This window comes from Eurosta solidaginis, chromosome 2 (genome assembly GCF_040869045.1).
Source record: "Eurosta solidaginis isolate ZX-2024a chromosome 2, ASM4086904v1, whole genome shotgun sequence".
NCBI lineage: Eukaryota > Metazoa > Arthropoda > Insecta > Diptera > Tephritidae > Eurosta > Eurosta solidaginis.
The window spans coordinates 182,526,330-182,549,488 of NC_090320.1; the positions used below are offsets into that span (position 1 = coordinate 182,526,330).

General features: G+C 38.8%; 2 protein-coding genes across 3 annotated transcripts in view; one reads left to right on the forward strand and one right to left on the reverse strand.

The window, feature by feature from the left end:
- The window catches only part of GABPI (zinc finger DHHC-type palmitoyltransferase GABPI), a 327,590-nt gene that overhangs the window by 145,706 nt on the left and 158,725 nt on the right, over positions 1-23,159 (forward strand). The window lies entirely within an intron of this gene.
- LOC137240373 (golgin subfamily A member 6-like protein 1) overlaps positions 1-23,159 on the reverse strand; it is a 304,742-nt gene that overhangs the window by 81,430 nt on the left and 200,153 nt on the right. For both annotated transcript variants that reach the window (XM_067766525.1, XM_067766526.1), the window contains exon 4: positions 6,116-6,639. In XM_067766525.1, coding sequence (XP_067622626.1) covers positions 6,116-6,639 — 524 coding nt within the window. The remainder of the gene's footprint in view (positions 1-6,115; positions 6,640-23,159) is intronic.

Consider the following 23,159-nt stretch of genomic DNA (forward strand, 5'->3'; position numbering starts at 1 on the left):
TTCGGCTCCGCTTGTTCTCCATGCTCAGCCCAGTACGTAAAAAACCTTAATGCGAGTAGATTCAAAGAAGAGTATCCGCGTGCTGTAGAAGCGATTGTTGATCGCCATTGTGTAGACGATTATGTAGACAGCTTTTCTAGTGTAAATGAAGCTATACGCGTTACAGAGCAGGTAACTGATATTCACCAAAAAGCTGGGTTCGAACTTCGAGGCTTTGTGTCGAACTCAAACGAACTTCTGCGAGCAATTTACAAAAATCCGAAGCCGGAGGAATACACTAACACTACGAAATATATGTGTAGTGGAGAATCAGTTTGCGAGAAAGTGCTAGGCATGCACTGGGATGCAAATAGCGATATATTCACGTTTAAGCTAATGTTTTCAAGAATACCAAAGCAGGTTTTGGACGGTAAACGGCGTCCGACTAAAGCGGAACTGTTGGGCCTCACAATGTCAATCTTTGATCCGTATGGGTTTTTATCTAATATAACGTTAACACCAAAAATTTTGCTGCAAAAGTTATGGCAGTTAAATATAGACTGGCATGAACCCATACCGAATGAAATTAACGAAACCTGGTATCATTGGTACAGGTCTCTCATAGCGCTAACAGCATTTAATATACCCAGATGTTATCATTTAGATTTCGGGGATCCCTCAACCGATATTCAGCTGCATTTATTTGTCGATGCGAGCGAGCTTGCTTACGCAGCCGTTGCATACTGGCGCATTTGCCACTCAAACCAAGTACGAGTTAGTTTTGTTGCTGGGAAATCCCGTTGCAGCCAACTGAAGCCGTTATCAATCCCACGTTTGGAGCTTCAGTCTGCAGTTCTGGGAACGCGAATTAAAGACGTTATTTTAAGCAGTCACACCGTAAAGCCACAAAAAATAGTGTTCTGGTCAGATTCAAAGACCGTAAGCCAATGGATTCGTTCCGATGCGCGACGTTATAAGCAATTTGTGTCCAATAGAATATCTGAAATTCTTCACTCGTCTGAAGTCTTACAGTGGAGGTGGGTTCCTGGATCTCAGAACCCAGCTGATGATGCGACCAGACCGCAGAAGGAAGTTAAGCTTTCATCGAACTCCAGGTGGATTCTCAGGCCCTCGTTCCTCGAGTGCCCAGAAAAAAATTGGCCCGTTATGCCAGAAGAAGTGTCGATTATTTCAGAAGAAGAAGAGAAACGGACAAAGCAGCTCTTCACCATCCAAGCCGATGTAGACGTAATACCATTTATGAAGTATTCCAATTATTATAAATCTTTGAGAGTTATGACCTGTGTAAGATTTGCAATTTCCAAGTTCAAGACATATTTACGGAATAATACAACTACGCGAGAAGATTGCAAAATCAATGCATATGAGTTAAAAAAGACGGAGTATATGTTAGTTCGGTTCGTGCAGGAAGCAACATTTTCTGAGGATATTGTTTTACTCCGAAATAACAAGACCCTGCCAAAGAATAGTTCACTTTTTAGTCTAACACCGGCGATTGATGACGAAGGAGTACTGCTACTGGGTGGCCGAATCGACAATGCTGAATCACTTCCAATGTATACAAGACGGCCAATTATAATGCCAAAAAATCATGCGATGGCACGGTTAATTACTCGTCATTATCATGAGATGTTCTACCATCAAAATCAAGAAGCCATCATTTGCGCTATTAGAAGCAAATATTGGATACCCAATATACGAAACCTCCTACGGTCAGTACAGCATGAATATCAGCTTTGTAAAAACAAGTCAGCAGCTCCGAATCCGCCACTAATGGGACAAATCCCCATAGATCGACTTACGCCGTATGTTAGACCATTTTCTTACACTGGCCTAGATTATTTTGGGCCCATTATGGTATCTATAGGCCGCCGGCGTGAAAAAAGATGGGTTGCGCTATTTACGTGCTTCAAAGTTCGGGCTATACACTTGGAAATAGCACGAGATCTATCTTCTGACGCAGTAATTTTATGCTTAAAGAATTTCGTGAATCGCAGAGGCATACCTGTACGTATACGCAGCGACAGAGGGACAAACTTCGTTGGGGCAAGTAAAATTGAATGGGTTTGCGTTGAAAATGGCTTGGAAGCAGAGTGCAGTCGGCGCGGAATCGAGTGGATATTTAACTCACCAGCTAATCCATCGGCTGGAGGGGCATGGGAGCGTATGGTACGCAGTGTAAAGAGAGTTTTATCATTTACCTTAAAGGAAGTAGCGCCACAAATAGAAACATTACAAAGTTTGCTTATTGAAGCTGAAAACCTGGTAAACTCTAGGCCGCTCACACATTTATCCATCGATAGCGCTGACTCGGATCCGATAACTCCTAACCACTTTATTCTAGGTTGCCCAAACTACATTCAAACATCTGATTTCTCAAAACCTGTGTGTCTTCAAAAACAATGGCAAATTGTTCAACGGTTGAAACAAACATTCTGGCGCAGGTGGATGTTGGAATATTTGCCAACTCTAACTAGGCGCACCAAATGGCAACAACCAGTTAAGCCGCTAGAGGTCGGGAACGTGGTTATTATCTGCGACGACAAGGAAAGCAGAGGCGAATCGAAACGTGGAATAGTTCTGGAGGTGTATCCTGCTCCTGATGGTCAAGTTAGATCGGCGCTGGTTAAAACAAAAGGTGGTAATCTACGCAGACCTGCCTCAAAACTAGCGGTGCTGGACGTAAGGAGTGAACCTCAAATCACTGATGCTCCTTCGATTCACGGGGGGCGGAATGTTACGGAGCCAACTGAGCCAAACAAAATTTAAGTTCCTGTTTTTATTCGTATGGTAACTCTTATTATTATTTATTGTGACTTGAATTCTTATACCACTGTGAATATTGTATAATTCGATTCTTTGTAATATTTACCGTTTCCGCTTCCTTTTAAAAACGAACGGAGGAAGAGAAGCACGAATAAGTAAGAGGGAGATTTTGTCAAATTATATTGTATTAATCAATAACATTCTTCCAGATATTAAAACGCAACAAATTTTAGATGTGTATATAAACTGTCGTTTTTAATATATTTGTGTTCTTATGCCACTGCCGAACACCTATGGTATTGCGAGTATTACAGATAAACCCCCAACCCAGTAAATTGGCGTCGAGCAAACTTCTTCTAACCCTTGAGGAGGGTCCGTATGGCGGTGATCGAGGAGCCTTGGTCCTAATCGGTAAGAACGGGTACGAGCGGCAAGAACGTTAAGGAAACAGCTGCACTCATATACGCTGCCCAATTACACTACCTAGGACCTCGATGTGGTGACCGTCGAGCGGAAGAAAGAGGCATTTACCCTGGCGTCCATACTGCGGCGGCACCACTGTGGTAGTGCAAGAAGTTTGGCTTGAAACAATATTCGACGCGTGCATAAGACTGAATCGTGTACACAACTCCTTGAGATTTGCTCGTGTGAAAGAGTACAACCTCATTACCTTAACATTATTTCTGCTCGAAACCTTTGAGATGCTGATAGATGTGTATATAAACTCCAACATGGATGAACTACTGTTCTTCAAAACACAACACGCGTACACCAAAGGCAAGTTGGTAGACTTGGAACTGCATTGGGCGGTTATAACCATAGAGGAAACCTTGAAATATGAGCAGTACTCCTTAGGGGCCTTCTAAGATATTACGGGGCGTACAACAATATCTCTAAACAGGCGATAATGCATGCCTAAAGTACATCGAAGTACATCCAGCCCTAAACAAATGGTTTGATTGCATGTTTAACTGCAGGAAGATTACTTCGCAGTAGGGCTGTATGAGGGCACGAAATTAGTGGGCACAGAGCGAGGTATTATAACATAGCTGTGGGCGCTGGTGATGAACGAACTACTTAGGCGGCTCGATGTGGGACCCGTCAAATTCACGGCGTAGGCAGATGACTTTACATTTATTAAAAATGGACAATAAAAATCTCTTTGGTGGATCGGGAGCCTCGGGATATATATACCTGGGCATCTAATGTCGGGTTCAGCGCCAACGCTAAGAAGGCAGATGTGGTCTTGTTTACTAGGAGGTATAAGGTTCTGAATTGGTCCAGGCCTCAGTAAGAAGGTGTGTCCCTACAGGAAAAACCTTTTAACAAATATCTAGGGATCATTCTAGAGTGTAAGAGTCCTTGTATGTGGTCGGCCACTCAAAAAAGAACGTACCTCAAAAAATTAGGCTACGCAGGCTATCAATGCTTTGTACGCCATTCTGTACATTCCACCTGTGGATCTGGTTGCAAAGAACATAGCTTTAACAACTGCAACGAGACTTAGTGCCTGACTACCAAATTCCTGACCTACGTTTCCATGGAAGGTTGTCGCAAGAACGCTCAATTGGCAGACATCGATGGTTACAAAGTAAATGAAGGAGTAAGGTTTGCGGTATACTGAGCTGGTCCGAAAACAAGCAGATCCCAAAAGCTGCGAGATCACTGTACCTAGTGTTTGTTAGCCGGAAGATATAGTCAAGACTAAAGCCGTAGAAACACTGGAAGAAAATAGCTTAAACTGGAGCCGCGTCAATTTTTACACTAACAGCCAAGCGCTCATCATAGTCAGGCAATTTCGTAATGCTTTTCATTGAGAATCGAGCTACGGTTAACTCGCTGAAAATCACACTCGCAGTCACACCCAATGGTACGGCGGCTGTGATATTCAGCGAGTTAATCGGCGAATAGTAGACCTTGTGAATTGTAAGTTTCTAGCCTGATTTTCTATAGACTCATTTCAGGGATGCACCTTAACGTTAAGCTAATCGTTTATCAAAAAATTTTCACCGCTTCCGTTGAAACACTTCGAAATATCGATAAAGAAATTCTCAAGATAAATTGTATCTCGTTTTTAACCGAAACGAAAAGCTTTAGTTAACGTTAAAAACGTTAACAAAAACGTGATACTTTATGTTTGAATTGTGCTGGCAATGCTATAGCCATGGTGAAGCCGTAAGGTGGTAACAGCGAGCGGACATACACACAAACTCCATGTAATTTGTTTGTGCAATTCGTTGGTGGTAATGTCAAAAATACTCTGAGAAATGTTCGTACTGTCAAAATTCATGAAAAAAGTTACAATCAGCTTGGCTAATGCTTTCACCGTTAATGACTCCGCCATCAATCAACTTTGCCAGCATAGTTTGAAATTAATAATCAACATAAACGATTTGATTTCGTTTTGATATGGCAGAAAACATGGTGAAGCCGTAAGGTGGTAACAGCGAGCGGACATACACACAAACTCCATGTAATTTGTTTGTGCAATTCGTTGGTGGTAATGTCAAAAATACTCTGAGAAATGTTCGTACTGTCAAAATTCATGAAAAAAGTTACAATCAGCTTGGCTAATGCTTTCACCGTTAATGACTCCGCCATCAATCAACTTTGCCAGCATAGTTTGAAATTAATAATCAACATAAACGATTTGATTTCGTTTTGATATGGCAGAAAACGAAACAAAATCATTCGTTAATTTGACGTTCTTAATGTTAATAAACGAAACGAAATGACTTTGTTTCGTTTATTAACGTTAATTATCGTAACGAAATGATATCGGTTCGTTGGTTAAGCATGCCTGACTCATTTAATAGAAAATTACGTTGGAATCAAAAATGGGCAATAAATAGCAATTCAATTAATTTACCACGAGCAAACAAACGAATCCGTAGCAGTCGTTCTCCCTATGAACTTATTTGACAGGTAGTTGTGGCAATGGAAATTCAGTTGTATGAATTCACAATGACCAGGGGCCTGTTTAATAAAATTGACAGGGACAATGAATTTATATTCAATATCACGCAAATAAATATGCAAAGTTTGCCCTTCTATTTCTTCTGATAGAGATATTTAGTTTTGCCATTATTGTCCGAAAATTGTCGAGTTTGAAGCAGTTGATTTTAAAGTTTTGTCGAAGTTTTCTACAGGTACCTATGAAACAGAAAAATTTTCTCTCATGTAATTTTTATGAAAAAACGACAATTGTAGCAATTGTGACTTCTCTGAAACAGGCCCCAGGTCAACTCAACTAATTTTGTAAAGAATACACAAAGAAGTGTTTTATTTGGTTACTTTGTGCGCTCTGCATATTTCTAATATTTTCTCAGAAGCTTTGCAAATCACTTACCATTCATGATGTGATCTAGCTTGATTCAGTTCCCGGCTTTCTATTGCCTTCAAACGTTTGGTGTATTGAGCCCAAAATTTGAATGCAGCCTCGATAATTTTCAAGTCACACCAATCAGCGGCAACATGAAATTTGCTTCGTTCTTCCTGTACATAATGTTGCCACGCCCATAATGTCTTCCGTTTATAAATTTTTTTGTATAATTCATGAGCTAACTTTAGTTTTTCGTTTTGAATTTTTAGGTAATAGTTGCGCCAACTCGAAAAGTATGTTCGTTTAAATATCTTTCGTCTTAGTTCTTCACATTTTTGTTCATTTTCACGTTTACGAACTACTAAATTTTTAAATCCTCCCATACCAACACGGCTTAGAAGCAAACGTCGATAAAATTCATCGGCTTTACTTTTCGACTCAATAGCTCGCTGATGCTCGCGTTCTTTAAGAATTTTAGCCATTTTCTCTTGTCGTCGTTTTTCTTTTAGAGCTTCAATACGCAGCCGTTTAGTCTTTTCGTCTTCCAGCCTCTGTAAAGAAATAAGAGTGATGTAGTCCAGTTATTATAAGGAAATAAATAAAAGTTAAAGAAAAAAATAAATTAAAAGCAAGTAAGGAAGTCTAAGTTTGGGTGAAACCGAACATTACATACCCAGCTGTACACTTCAACTGCTGTTGTTATTTGTTTTGTGTGCTTAATAGTGTTACAAGGCTGCGCAATAATACATATACACATCAGAATAGAACCATAATTCTGAACTAATTTTCGTTTAAAAGAAGCAAAAAGGATACAGAGGCTAACACCAATGACCTTGAGCGGGTAATAATTCAGATATGGGGATTTCCCTACTGTTTATTTTAAAATAAAGATATAACAGAACAATAAACATAAACACACAAGTGCCATTGTACTAAAAAACGTTATTACAAAAAAAAGGGCAGGGTTATTAACGAAGTTTTCCAACTTTGACTAGAAACAGCTTATTACCTGCATCTACGCACTCTTACAAAATCTTTTATATAAAAGAAGGCGATTTAACCGATTTAATCCATTTTTACTGAAAATATTTCCTGTTAAAAGGCATACATGTTGGGAAATGCATTGTGAAAAAGGGCAGTGCCACGCCAATTTTTCAAGATTTGAATTTTTTCCATTTTCTTGTTATAATGGCGCAAAGTACGATTGGTACCAAACTATTTTTCGCTAAGATTTAACATATTATTTTTGCCTACGACCCTTTCTAAAGTCATTTATATAAAAATGGGCGTGGTCCTTAACCAATCTTATACATTTTTACTAGAAATATTTCTTGCTATAAGGAAAATATGTGTAGACAATTTTGTTACGATATGTAAGTTTTTCTTCGAGTTATGGCTCCCGAAACATTGAAAATTGCTTAGACAAAAAAGGAGCGGTGCCACACACATTTTCAAAAATTTTAGTGTTTAATGTTATAATTCAATTTCGAAAGTAAAATATTATTGATACCGAGCTCTTTTTCGCTAAGATATAGCTTATTATTTTCGTCTACGTGGGCGTGGTCTTTAACCGATCTCGTCCATTTTTTCTAGAAATATTTCCTGCTGTTTAGACTAAAGAGCGGTACGCAGATCACAAGAAAGTAAAAATTCCATATAAAAAACGCTCAAGAAATGCTCAAGAAATATGTCAAGTGCCATATATTTCTTGAAGAAAAAAGGTAAACAAACTGGAAAAATAAGCTAAGCACATGGTTTCTTAATTTTTCTGCAATAAATAATAATTTTTTTATTTCAGAAATGGAAATAACAATAGCCGTAGCACCAAAACGCAAAAAGCGCATAGCGAATTTCACGGCGGAGGAGAAACGGGCACTTATAAGGGAAGTGACATTCTCTACATTTCTTTTGTTTATGTGCTCTTTTTCTCGCTTGTTTCACTATTCACAGTGGATATTTAAACGTCAAAATTACTTCCATAATACCATGTTTCATACAAGAAAAAAGGCTAAATTTTCCTTGAGCAATTACTTGTGATCTGCGTACCGCTCTTAAACAGTTTTTTATTTGGCGTTCCCGTTGCGCTGTCTGTGGATTGAGAACATTCCCAACAGACATTTCTGTAAATGGTTTTAAAAGTAACTTAAAGTAAAGTTTTCAATATTAAATATATTTTAATGTTTTTCAGAAAATATTTTGTAAGCTTTGAGGGTAAATGTTTATAAATATTTTAACTGTAATTTTCTGTAAGATTAATGTAAATTATAGACTGAATAAAGAGTAAAGAAAGAAATAAAAACTATCGTTTAAAAAAGCATTAGAATAATATATATAATAATATGCAAGTGTAGACGTGTTTGTGTTGTGCTGCTGGTTTTGTCACTTTTTCCTGTAATTATAATTTGTATATGCACGTAAAGTAGCCAAAAACTGAGTGCTAATCTGTTGTTTGTCTTTCGGGCATTGAAATATTATATTATAGTTAACTTTTTTGCGCGTAAATATTGATTTTCATAATTTTTTCTAATGTCTACGGTTGATAAAAAAGTGACAAGAAGCACAAAGTTATCCCCGCCGAAGGGTAATACCCCGCTTCATGGCAAAGTTAGAGACGGTGAGAGCCCACAAACGGCGCAATGGCTGAAACAAATGAAACAAATGGAGAGTAAACTGGAGAGCCTGGTGGCGAATATAAGTGGAAACATAAAGAGCAGCGAAGAGCGACTTATGCAGCGATTCAATGACATTGCAGTAGAGTTGCAAAGTATTAAGACCACTGTCAAACTATTTGATGTGAGGTTGACTGCTGTAGAAGCAGCGTGTGAAGAAACTGCCGCGCTTAAGGCAGAGGTGGTTTTGCTGAAAAATGAGTTGGCAAAGCAAGAGAACGCAGCTGCTGCTACTGACATTATAATTAACGGCGTACCCAATTGTTCAAATAAGAGTTGCTTGGAGATCTTTTCTGATATTTGCAAAGCAGTGAAACATGAGATGCCAGCAGTAAGAGAATTTTTCCGAGTACCTGATACGAAATCAAACCGTGGCAGCAGCTCCCCACACACTTCGACGTCGACTTCCTCACCCATCATTGTGAAACTTCACTCGTCTTATGCTCGCAGTAGACTCTTCATGTCGGTAGCTAGCTACTGCAAAGCCAATAAGAGAGCTCTTACTTTATATGATATTGCTGTTGAAGGTGCAGCGAACATTCACCTGCACGAAAGTTTGTCGAGAGCAAAACGTGAGCTAATGCCTTATGCAGCCCAGCTCAAACGCCAAAAACATCTGGCAGCTGCTTTCTCGATACGCGGGCAAGTGTTTGTACGTAAAAGAGACGGGGAGGCGACTTGTGTAAATGGTAAACAAGAAATTGATGAAATTGTCGGCACATCATAGATTAGGAAGAATGATTCTCTCATGCAGTGATTTATTTGTTATGTTTAATTTAAGTTTCACTAAGCATTTTTCTCTCACATCTCTTATTGCTTTTTCAATCTCTGGTGTTGCTTTTTTCTGTATTCTTATTTGCTCTAATTTTTGCTTACACTTCCTCTTTTTCCTGTTTACTTCTTCAATTCTTCTTACACTTGTTTTTCCTGTACTATTCACTTGCCCTCTGTTGGCGTATCTTTACCTTACTTGTATTACTAGGCAAATTTGCATGTTGTTTTACTGCTGATTAGAAATGTTTTCATTGAAGTTGTGTATCATTTAACGTGACTGTTCAACAAATATTCGGCTCTAATGATAAACACAAGGTGATGTTGGATATACTGTGTAAACAATCGAATGGTCTTAACGTAGTTCACTTTAATGCACGGAGCCTGTGCTCTGATAAGATGGACTATGTTAGATATATTTTTAATAATTCGTTGGTAGATATTATTTGTATATCTGAGACCTGGTTCGGTGAACATGTCACTGACCTTCATTGCTGCATTAGCAACTATAATGTTGTGCGAAATGATCGAAAGCACAAAAAAGGGGGTGGGGTAGCTATATATTGCAGAAAATCGCTTAAAATCAAAACTCTGGTTAAATCTGAAGGTTGTGGTACTGAATATATTATTTCAGAAGTTACAGATGGTATCACCAAAATACTTGTTTCATGCGTATACAACCCGAATAAATTTTTATTATTAGATGGCTACTTTTCTGATTTATCTGTTCATGTTATTGAGTATGAGTGTTATGTTATATGTGGTGATTTTAATGTAAACTTACTTGTCAAAGATTCGATTAGTATCAAACTGCGTGATCAAATATCAGCAGCTGGACTAACTATTGTTAATGAGAATATACCTACAAGAAACGCTAATAACGCTAGGCCAAGCCTTCTAGATTTTTTTATTACCACTGATCTGGCCTTAGTTCTTAAATTTGACCAACTATTTTTCATATCGGACCATGATTTGCTTTTCTGTACTGTTGATGTAGTGTTAGAACGTCCTGCTGCTGGTGTTACTTTCTCGTACCGTGATTTCCGTTCTATAGATACCAGTGCTTTGTTCTCTGATTGTAACGCCATTTATTGGAATCAGTGTTGGAATTATGAGTCGGTAGACTCAAAGCTCGAGTTTTTTAATAATCAATTGACTTTCCTTTTTGATCGACATGTGCCCCTACGTAGTGCTAAAGTCATAAATAAATCTTGCCCATGGTTTAACAAGAGAGTTAGTGCTGCAATCCAAAAACGAAATAAGTTGCATGCAAAGTGGAGAAGACTAAAGACGAATGCATCATGGTGTGAGTATAAAGTTGCCCGCAACTCGGCGACAGTTGTTACTAGGCAAGCAAAAAGATGGTACTGTCAACTAAAATTGAATCCGTCTCTCCCATCTAAGAAGCTGTGGAGCAATCTGAAAAGTCTGCACATCCATGGAAAGAATAATGTGCAATGTGAAATTGACCCTGATGTTATAAACGATTATTTCACTGAGAATTTCACTGAGAATGTAAGCTCCGTCAGTATTAGTGACGACACAGAGTTGCCCTCACAACTTTTAATCCAAAACCCCTTTGAATTCATCTGCGTCAGCGAAAATGAAGTGTACAAAGCTGTAATGGCGATCAAGTCTTACGCAGTTGGAAATGATGGTATATTCTTGAAATTTGTTAAAATTTTACTTCCGTATATAGTAGGAGCTCTCACTCACATTATTAACCATATCTTCACAAGTGGCTATTTTCCGGATGCTTGGAAAAAGGCAATTATTTTTCCGACTCCTAAAAAACCTCTTGCGTCCAACACGAGTGACTATAGACCAATTAGTATCCTGCCATCATTTTCCAAAGTGTGTGAAAATTTGATGGCTGACCAAATTGCGGTGCATATTCAAAAGAATAATTTGCTTTCTCCATTGCAGTCTGGGCTTAGGCCTGGGCACAGTTGTGCTACTGCTATGCTTAAAATTGTAGATGACATAAGAACGCCTTTTGATAAAGGAGATATAACTATACTTTGCCTCTTAGATTTCTCTAAGGCATTTGACTCAGTCAACCATTCTCTGTTATGCTGGAAGCTAAGGCATTTTTTCGGGTTCTCTGATAGCTCTTCGAAACTGTTGTTAAGTTATTTAACGGGAAGGGTTCAACGTGTTATATGTGGTAATGCCTCATCTCAGTTCAAAGCTATCAAAACAGGTGTCCCGCAAGGCTCAATACTTGGCCCGCTCTTGTTTAGTATGTTTATTAACGACGTATTTTCAGTGTGTAAACATGTTAGTGCGCATGCGTATGCTGATGATATTCAGTTATATCTTTCAAATCGTATCGGTCTTGTAGAAGATTTATGTTACAAAGTAAATAACGATCTGTCTGCTATATTGTGCTGGGCGCAAAAAAATGTTTTGTGTTTAAATGCAAGTAAATCATATGTTGTACCCATATGTAAAACCGAAATAGACCCTGATGATATACCGCCTTTAGTAATCGGTACATCCACCCTTGAGATCACTCACAAAATAAAGAACCTTGGGTTTTTAATAAATAATAAACTTAGCTGTGGTGATCATGTTAACAAATTGGTAAGCAATGTTTATTTTATTCTGCGTAGGTTGAGAATGTCTGCAGCGTTTACGCCACAAGAGACACGTAAAAAACTCGCGATACAATTGATTGTGCCCCATTTTACGTACGCGGAATTAGTATATAGTAAACTTGACTCGCTATCAGCAAATAAGGTAAATGTAGCCTTCAACAATGTTACACGGTATGTTTATGGCATAAGTCGTTATGCTCACATATCACCATGGCACGACAAAATTTTGGGTTGTAGTATTATGCAATATTTGGCCGCCAGGAACTGTATTTTCATGTTTAAGTTGCTAGAATGGAAAACCCCTAAATATCTGTATGACAAGATTAAATTAACCAGATCTCAGAGACTAAACAGCTTAATAATCCCGAAATATAGTATACTAACATCTAGCCGGCTGTTTTTCATTAGGGCAATTAAAATGTGGAACAGGATTCCAGAAAATTTAAAATCAGAACTAAATAGAAGCAACTTCAGAAAGCTAATATACAAATATTTTAGTGACCTTGATATGACGCTGGCCTCGTAAATACAAATAAGCTGCTAGTATCTTAATCTCTATTTTCTGTCTCTCTCTATTTTCTAAATTTCACTTACTATCTATATCACTTACTGCCTTTTAAATTGTTAAGTGCCATTGCATTAGTATTAAGCTTGAATCAAATATTTTATTTTATCTTTTAAGTAATGTTTTTTTTTTTAAATATAAATACTAAATAATAGAATGTATCCCATTGCTGATGTACATATAAAAGACTGACTAGTCTTAGTTGTACAATGAAATTAATTAAATAAATGTTATGTTATGTTATAATGACCAGGAGTTTTTCGAGGAGGTTTTAACCCCCAAACCGCCCCCCCCCCCCCCTGGCTGCGCGCCTGTAGTAAAGGCAACCTCTCTGCCGAAGTTTGTTACAATAGGTTTAACGGTTTTTGATTTATAATTAATAATATTTGTAAAATTGATTTGATCACAAGTGGGCGGTGCCACGCCCATTTAAAAAAATTTTTTTTTTTATTTTTTATCAAGAGTCTCAATATCAGTGCACACAAAAAATTTCAACATTCTAGGTGTATTATTTACTAAATAATCAGGTCTTTTGTGTTTTCCAAAATGTTATCTATATAAAAAGTGGGCGTGGTTATCATCGATTTCGCTAATTTTCAATACCAATCTATTCTGAATCCAGGTAAGCTCGTGCACCAAATTTGGTGACGATATCCCAATATTTACTCAAGTTATCGTGTTAGCGGAGAGACGGACGGGCGGACATGTCTCAATAAATTTTTTTCAACACTGATGATTTTGATATATGGAAGTCTATATCTCTATTCCTTTATACTTGTACAACCAACCGTTATCCAATCAAAGTTATAATACTCTGTGTACAAGTACAGCTGGGTATAAAAACACTCGTTTCGACGCTGTTACGTCTTCCTCAGAGAGTTGTTCCTCGGCGTTGTGCCATCATCAGTGTCGATTTTCGTTCTCGAAACAAAATTTGACAAGTGATGACGGAAAATCGTTACAATATACAAGAATTAAGTAACATTAATTTGGACACTTACATTATTAAATTAAATAAATTTTGTGTTTGAGTGCATTTTCGTTTGATTTAAACACATTACCATCATACATATTGTAACGAATTTAGGGAAACTCCGCTTATTTGACACCTTCTGCAAACGTTCGAATCGCTAAATTGTCGAATAAATAACTCCACTATTCAGTAATGCAAAAGGTCTTTATTAGATTACTTTGGGAGTAGTACAATTATACTTCACAATTATACTTCACTTCGCAACTGATAGCTGTTTAAATCAAACTGATTACTGACTACTCAGCTTGCTCTGCTTTTATACTCTCTGTTGCCTTGGCCCAAATTTCTCCAAATGTCTAGACGTTTCTCCTTCTAGAATCTTCTACTTGGTAACCAACTATATTCGTGTGTATTTGTAGTTTATAGCCTCTCGCATAGGCATATGCGTGTGTATTTGTAGTTTATAGTCTCTCGCATAGGCATATGTGTGTATATATGTGAGTACTACTTCGGCTTGTGATTACAAGTGTTGTGAGGTGGGTTTTGTCGAAGGCTGAGGTAAGCTCAGCCGCTCCAGGGTCAGGCGAAGTTCCCACTAACCATCTACCAATTAATAACACAATTAGTTGTTGTTTTTGTTCGGAACACGCACACACACACACGATGCGGCTTTGACTTTCGATGCCGACAGCCTTTTATGCCAGAGAGGGAGGGGATGCCACGGATGATAGCGCAGCAGCGACGGAATCGGGTCTCGAAAATGACGGTACGGGTCGCGGTTCTCAGGGAACGGTGGTGATGATCCTCAAATAGTATCTTACCCCCAGAGAAAGCTTACTCGGATTGGTTCAGGCGGGTTACGGTGGTGCTGCTGTGGCTAACGATTGAAAGCGGTAGGCAGGAAGGGCGCGGTTTGACCTAGGTGAAGTATATCGGTTAGTAATACCCATCGTACAATTATATGTGTATACATGGGTGCTGGGTAGATTCAGTACTCCTCTCAGAGAGCCTCGGAGAAGAGTCCTAGCGACCATGAGCTGTGTAGTAAAGTCCACCGTTGCATATGGCTCGGCACTTCAACCAGGGAGCGGGGGAGCGAGATGATCCTCGGAAACCCTAGGTGAACTGTCCGCGACAAATGCCACCCGTATTGATATTTATTGGGCCTGGCAGGTCCCTCAAGTGGAGCCCAGGACTGGTCCTGGACGCACCTTGGTGGAACTACCAGTGCCCATCCGTCCTTCAAGGTAGAAGGGGAGCGTATTCCCTCCTACCCCGTCGGACGTTGTGCAAAAGGTTGGTTTCCCATAGGTGAGGGGGGGACCCATCCATTATTGCCTCTGTTATAATCGTTATTTCGGAAATTTGTATTATTGTGTTGCCTATTTGCATTACCGTTAAATCGAAAATTACTATTGCTGTTATATCTGAAATTACTGTTACCTTATTTTATTACTGTATCTTATCGGACGTGACCGAAACGCTAACACTTGCCGCTCTTTAACTTCCTGTTCTCGCACTATAATCATTTTCGCTACAACGTCCTTTGGATATGTGCAGGTTGTTGACGCAAGGATTGATTTCACCATATCTGACCTACTATTTAATGTACAAACGATAATGGTTTGCTCAACCGCCGTCTCATGGGCTTTTGCCTGCGTCATACCTTAAATGATTAGACAGCGCTGTAACGAATCAGAAAGCTCTTCTACCTGCTTGGAAAATTCTGAAAAATTGTTATTGGTTACTCTAAATGCTGGAATGTTTCCCGCGAGAACTTTCGAGTTGTCAGACCTAATTTGACTACATAGCGCTTCTTTAATTTGGCTGACTGATTCTATATGCGTTGGTAGGGCTTCGCGAGCTTTGCCTTCGAGCTTGGATTTTAATAATGCAATGAAAGTAGGGGTTAAAGTTTCGTTAGAGAATACTTCCATTAATTCAACTTTATTTATAAATGAGCCAAGTGCTAACGGGTCTCCACTGTAGTTTTCTCTCTGCACTCAGGGATAATTTATTATGTTCCCTTGTTAAGGTATCAGTTGAAGATGCAATTGAAGCTGAATCGGAATCTGAATTATTGGAATCTAAATCTTGCTCTAAGTTTTTGGAATCTAAATCTTGCTCTGAGTTTTTGCAATCTAAATCTTGCTCTGAATTTTTGGGATTTGAACCTGGATGTGAATTTTTAGAAACAACCTTCCCGTTTCTTAGGTCTATACGTGTTGAAACGAACAGACTAAATTTTAAAAATTTTATTGGAGCAAGATATGTGGAATTTGTTTATGAAGATTGAATAGAAATTGTATTTAAAGGAAATTAAATTTGACGAGAGAATTATTCGAAAATGGATTATGCTGGATTAGAAAAATTATGCAGAATTGAAAGACAAGTGGGATTTGAGAGAGTAAAACTGAAAGAATTATCCGGTAATTTAACGAAAATCTGAATTTTGATCATAGAACTGATTTAAGTTCCTTCCGGTGCTTGGCGAACTCTTGCAAAATGCTCTTAATCTAACAAACACTTGGGCTAGGGAATGCGGACTCAGCATCAGCAGTGAAAAAACTGAGATGGTGCTTTTTACCCGCAAACGCATTATACCGGAATTTACCCTCCCGCCCCTAAATGGGAGGGAAATCAAACTCTCTACCGAGGTTAAATACCTCGGAGTTATTCTAGACAGGAAGCTTGACTGGAAACGAAATGTGGAGGAACGATCCAGGAAAGCCACAATGGCTCTCTACGCTTGTAAGTCGGCAATTGGAAAAAGGTGGGGTCTCCAGCCACGCATAGTCTATTGGATCTACACGGCAGTGGTGAGACCCATACTCTTCTACGCCGTCACCGTATGGTGGATGGCTCTCGATATCGAATCTAACAAGATCAAAGTAACGAGAGTGCAGAGGACGGCGGCAATGCTTACCAGCGGTGCCCTTCCCTCCACTCCCACCAAAGCTCTTGAAACCATATTATTCCTTCTCCCAACTGATCTGTATGGTAGATACTGTGCCTCCTGAAACGCGGCAAGGATCAACGCTATCGAACCATGGTTTGGTGACCCGGATCCTGAAGCAAGTCCCCGAAACCTTCTTGAAATTGGACCATACAACATCGTCCCCTTGCTGGGACAACAAAGTTTCCACAAGAATCCCAGAGAGGAACGAGTGGGAAAACGGCGAGGAGCCGGGATCTCACGAAATCTCCGTTTTTACAGATGGATCTAAACTAAACAACAGAGTCAGCAGCGGAATATTCTCGGAGAAGCTCAATCTAAGTGAGAGCTTTCGCTTACCCGACCACTGCAGTGTTTTTCAGGCTGAACTCATAGCTATCTGGGAAGCAGCTCTCTATCTTACTAACCTGCAGGTGACCAATTCTATTTCAATTTTCTCTGACAGCCAAGCTGTCATAAAATCCCTGCAATGCAGTAACACCTCGTCACTAGTGGCATTGAAGTGCAGGAAACCCTCAACAAACTAGCTGAAAATTGCAGTCTAAGCATAACATGGGTTCCTGGCCACCGTGACATCTCGGGAAACTGCGCTGCGGATGAGCTAGCTAGGGAAGGCACCAACCTGCAAACAATAGCCTCCGCGGGTTGGGCCAGCCCTCCTCTAAATACTTGCAAACACTGCCTGCGATCTCTTTTCACGGATCAGGCAAACGCCAGATGGGCCAAGGAACCTACATGTAGTATATCCAAGCAAATCAGGCCTAAGCTGGATGGAAAGAGATCGCAAACGGTGATATTGTTAAACCGTATCTCTATAAGCCCACTAGTAGGCCTTCTTACAGGTCACTGTCTCATGGGCACTCACGGTGCCTATATGGGCCTGCAGACAAATGACTTCTGCCGCAGCTGTAGGGACGAGAAGGGGATAGAAAGCGTAGAGCACTATCTGTGCCGCTGTCCCGCACTGTCAAAAACCCGGTACCAATGCCTCCACAGACACTCCTTTGGGTGCCTTGCGGAGCTTGAATCTATAAACCCAAACGACATCTTGCGTTTCATTAGGCAAACACGCTGGTTTAGCCTCACTGGGGTCTAAACTTTCTTCTCCTTCGAAAAGTAGGGTAATAGGAAATAGGGGCCCCGCGTGGTAGCACAACGGGCCACAACGGCCTACGTGAGTCTCCGCTCGGACAGCGGAGGCAGCCACTTTAACCTAACCTAACCTAAGTTGAGCTCAAAAGAAAAATTGAACCTCACATGCAATTTAAAAGATGTTGAATATTGTTTACGAATATATTTATTGAAATGTAAGAATTTTTAATTGTACAGAAATTTTGAATTTGAAATGTATGGCAAAAGTTATAATTTTTAATTGAATTTTTATTATCTAAATGCAAAAATTAAAGAATGGCAAATTATTTTATATAAGGCCTGAAACGGACGCACCGCTTTTATCAAAATTGTATGGTTTTATTTTTATAGATACGGGCGCACCGCATCTTTTCAAACTTGTAATATAAATGTCCTCGGACGCACCGGGATTAAAAAAATGTATGACATGACGGACGCCCCGCTTTAAAGAAAATTTGTAATCATATTTTTACGCGGACGTAGCGCTTGAGAAAAGTGTAATAATGCACATGTATACATACTTACCGGAGAATATGTTTAGATCAACGCTCATATACCATTCGCCCTATATGTTGCACGGATATACATATTTGTCTCGATAAGCGGTTACGATTTATTATTGCATCCTAAAATTATTCCGTGCATGCAACAAACGAGAATTTTTCTTTCAAAAAGCAGAAAAATAATTAAAAATAATCAAAAAAAAAAAAAAAATAATAATAATAAATAAAAAATAATCCAAAAAATCAAAAATAATCAAAAGTAATCAAAAAGGCCATTTTTGATTACTTTTGATAATTTTTTATTTTTTTTTGATTTTTTTCAATAATCGGAAAAACTCATGATTGTTTTTTTTGATTTTTTTCTAATGGTAATCAATTAGTAATTGCTTTTTACGGGAAACAATTGAAATAATCATTGGCCATTAAAATAGGCAGCTAATTAATTGATTACTAATGCTAATTCAAATTTAACAGGTCTGGTTATTATTTGAATTTTCCAAGTAAATAGAACTAATTTTCTTTTTGTACTATCAAACGTATTTTTATTTATAAAAAATTTAGTTCAACACTCAGGTTCGTTTTTGTTCTTAGTACAACTGTGTTTTTTTGTAATTTTATAAAACTATTTAATATCTAGTTAGGTTTACAAACTTTTTAGTCAACTTTATAAAATATTTTTAATTTCTAATTAACTGTACAAAAATAATTTTAATTCCTCGGTTTGCGTGCGCACTTTTTATTTTCGCGTGATTTCAAGCTGCCGGTTTTCTTCAAACTGAAAACTGCCGCTAACGCAACTCTGTAGCTAGACTAATTTTTCCTTACGTTGCTTAGCAACGAAATTCATGATGGCGTCGAGCAACGGCAGTTTCAACCAATCACAAATTATCCGTGTTGCTCGACTCCAACAATTTTAGTGCTGCCAAGTGCATCTGATGCATGGTTGCATCTTGCACATTTCCAGCTGAACACCCCCAGCTACAATTTAATGCAGTGAATTACTATGGCACTACAACAACATTCTGCAGTATCAACACCACATAAATTCAGACTGTGGGTTACACAAGGCGAGTAATCAGCATTCGAGTTTTTGTCGAGAATGTGACGTAGCGCTCCGTTGTAAGCCCCTTTCATATTGGCGCCGTTGTCGTACCCTTGTGCACGACAATCTTTTAATGGGATTTCATCTTTACCTAGAGTATGGCACATTAAATCAGCGATTTTCGGACCAGTTTTTTGGTTACAAATCACGAAAGCCAAAAACCGTTCTTGAATTGTAAAATTTGTTGCTTTCGAATTGAAATGGAGTTAGCGCAAAATGAACGTAGTCAACGTGACTAGCATCAGGCATATGATCAACGATAATAGCAAAATACTTGGCTTTCTTGCTTTGATCTGATATAGTTTCCCTCACGTGCTTTGCACAAATTTCTATTCTATTCTAACTCGTTCTGAAAGCCTGGGGAAAGATAGTGAACTTGTAAATGTTTGTGCTGCTGTTGTGAAATCCTAACTTTCTCCAAATGATCTCTCAGTATCGGATCATAATGGCTTATGAGATCTTAGATGCCCAAAAAATGTACATTGTTTCGTTCACCAAGATATATACTTTCTCCTTTGAAAGCTAGGCTTCTTTCACCCAAAAATAAAATAGTGTCCAAAATTCTATATAAAATTTCTTTCCACTTTCGAGTTTCAGTGATTAGCTGTTCACATTAGCTGTCAACATTTTATGTGATCTTGAGTATTTTCGTGTGATGGCAGTTTATCGTATAGCTTCTTCCATACGTGGAATTTCGAATATCCGATAGTACAACAAATTTTAGGTCGATTTAAAGTATTGGTGCTTAACAAACGACATGGTAAGCAATAAAAAGCGTTGTTACTGGGCCTCCACACTAACCAGTCACGCTCCACTTTCTCCATTTGGCAAGATTCTGTTTAACAACGAGGTGGGAAATGCCTCGTCATGACAATCACGAGGAAAAATAACAGGACACTTTTGATAACCTCGACGAATTATTTCGTTCACTTCTTCAGATTGCAAAAACTCATTATTCACGGTACCGATATCGAAGTCGTTTAAATAATCTGGACTTTGATACAGAGTTGGTGGTATTGTTGGAAGACTTTTGAAGATGAACCTTCATCAGTGTCACCACGAAAACTTTACGATTTTGCATTCATATAAACATACATTTTTGTTTGATGTTTTTATTGTCTGCATTGTGACTGTTCGAAGGGCCAGGCAAAAAATCATTATCAATATTAGTTGCTTTTGAAATTCGCATTAAAATTTGCACATGGAACAACTAAAGGCTCTCCTGAATTAAAAAAAATTCTTAGTACCTCTAAATCGCGGGCCCATGAGGAACACATTTTTGTTTGATGTTTTTATTGTCTCCTCAGGCCCAGGCAAAAAATCATTATCAATATTCGTTGCTTTGGAAATTCGGCTTAAAATTCGCACATGGAACAACTAAAGGCTCTCCTGAATTAAAAAAAATGTATTAGTACCTCTAAATCGCTGGCACCCTGAGAAACAAATTTTTGTTTGATGTTTTTATTGTCTCCTCAGGCCCAGGCAAAAAATCATCAATATTTGTTGCTTTTGAAATTCGGATTAAAATTTGCACATGGAACAACTAAAACATCTCCTGAATTAAAAAAAATGTCTTAGTACCTCTAAATCGCGGGCCCCCTGAGAAACACATTTTTGTTTGATGTTTTTGTTGTCTCCTCAGGCCCAGGCAAAAAATCATTATGAATATTTGTTGCTTTTGAAATTCGGCTTAAAATTTCCACATGGAACAACTAAAGACTCTCCTGAATTAAAAAAAATGTCTTAGTACCTCTAAATCGCGGCCCCCTGAGAACCCCGGGCGACTGTTAGGCTTGTGAGTACTGTGTGGTTTATGTGCATACTTTATGTTATCGTTATACCTTTCATGAACATGAAATGGTATATTAACTTTGGTCCGATGTTTGTAACGTTGAGAAATATAGAATATAGACTCACCATTAAGTATACCGAATTGATCAGGGCGACTAACTGAGTTGATATAGCCATGTCCGTATGTCCGTCCGTCTGTCTGTTTGAACGCAAACTAGTCCCTCAAATTTTGAGATATCTCAATGACATTTGGCACAAGGATGTATTTTTGAATTATACTGGACATTTGTCGGATCCGGTAGGATCGGACCTCTATAACATATATCTCAAATACAACCGATCGTTCAAATAAGACGATTTTTGTCATTCCTGCCATAATTTAGAAAGTATAAACGTGAAACTCGGTGATATATATTCTAATATATCATAGAAGATATCCTGAAAAAATCACTTTGATCGGAGCTATATATAGTATATATCCTATACAACCGATCGTTCAGATAGAAAGATTTTTGGCAATTTCTCCCTTAATTTCCAATATAAAAACGTTAAACTTGGTGATATTTATTCTAGTATATTATAGAAGATTTCATGAAAAACTCATTTCGATCGGAGCTATATATAATATATATCCCATACAACCGATCGTTCAGATAGAAAGATTTTTAGCCATTTCTCCCTTAACTTCCAATATAAAAACGTGAAACTTGGTGATATATATTCTAATATATCATAGAAGATTTCCTGTAAAAATCATTTCGATCGGAGCTATATATAATATATATCCCATACAACTGATCGTTCAGATTAGGGGTTTTTTTGCCATTTTTAATTTTATATTTATCTTAAAAATCGTTTAGGTATGTAGATCTGTTCACTATATATTTCTTATCTTATGCATCCGATTATTTGGAGATTACGAACGGGATAAGATTATTGTTCAGCCCCATTCATGAAAGGTATGGAGTCTTCGGCACAGCCGAAGACAGTCCCGTCCTTACTTGTTTTTCATTATTTTTCTGAGCGCCTGGTTGTTCGTTAGCCCAGGTATATATGTAGCTCAATCCAATATATCTACCCTCTGATCATCCCGTCGAACGCTATCGTGAGATGAAAAAGGAAGCGAGACGCCTTTTCAGGAAGAAAAAAGCAGAAGCAGAAAGGCGTGAGTGCGAGGAGCTTGAGCTGCTAGCCACCAGGAATAACGCCGAAAATTTTACCAAAAAATACGGCGATAGACGGAAGGTTCTAAGACCGGGGCAAACTCCTGTAGGAACGAAAACGGCGACCTTGTAACTGATGTCCAGAGAGTGCTTGGATTATGGAGGGAACACTTCTCTGTTCTCCTAAATGGAGGCAGCAATTCACCGCGCAGAGATGACGAACCCGATCCCGCAATCGCTGCTGCCAGCGCTGATGGATTGCTTGCGAAGCTATTCAAGTACGGTGGTGGGGAGTTGGTAAGGCGCATGCAGCAGCTTCTTAGCAAAATATGGGCGGAAGAGTGCATGCCCGGCGGTTGGAATCTAAGTGTTCTTTGCCCCATCCACAAGAAGGGGGATACTGCAAAATTCACCAACTATCGTGGAATCAGCCTTTTTAATATCGCATATAAGGTCCTTTCAAGTGTATTGTGCGAAAGATTGAAGCCCACCGTGAACCGGATGATTGGACCTTATCAGTGCGGCTTCAGACCTGGTAAATCTACCATCGACCAGATTTTCACAATGCGCCAAATCTTGGAAAAAAAAAACCGTGAAAAAAGAATCGACACACATCACCTCTTCGTCGACTTTAAAGCCGCCTTCGACAGCACGAAAAGGAGCTGCCTATATGCGCTATGTCTCAATTTGGTTTCCCCGGAAAACTTATACGGCTGTGCAAAATGACGTAGAGCAACACCATCAGCTCAGTTAGAATTGGGAAGGACCTCTCCGAGCCGTTCGAAACTAAGCGAGGTTTCAGGCAGGGTGACCCCTATCGTGCGATTTCTTTAATTTGATGCTGGAT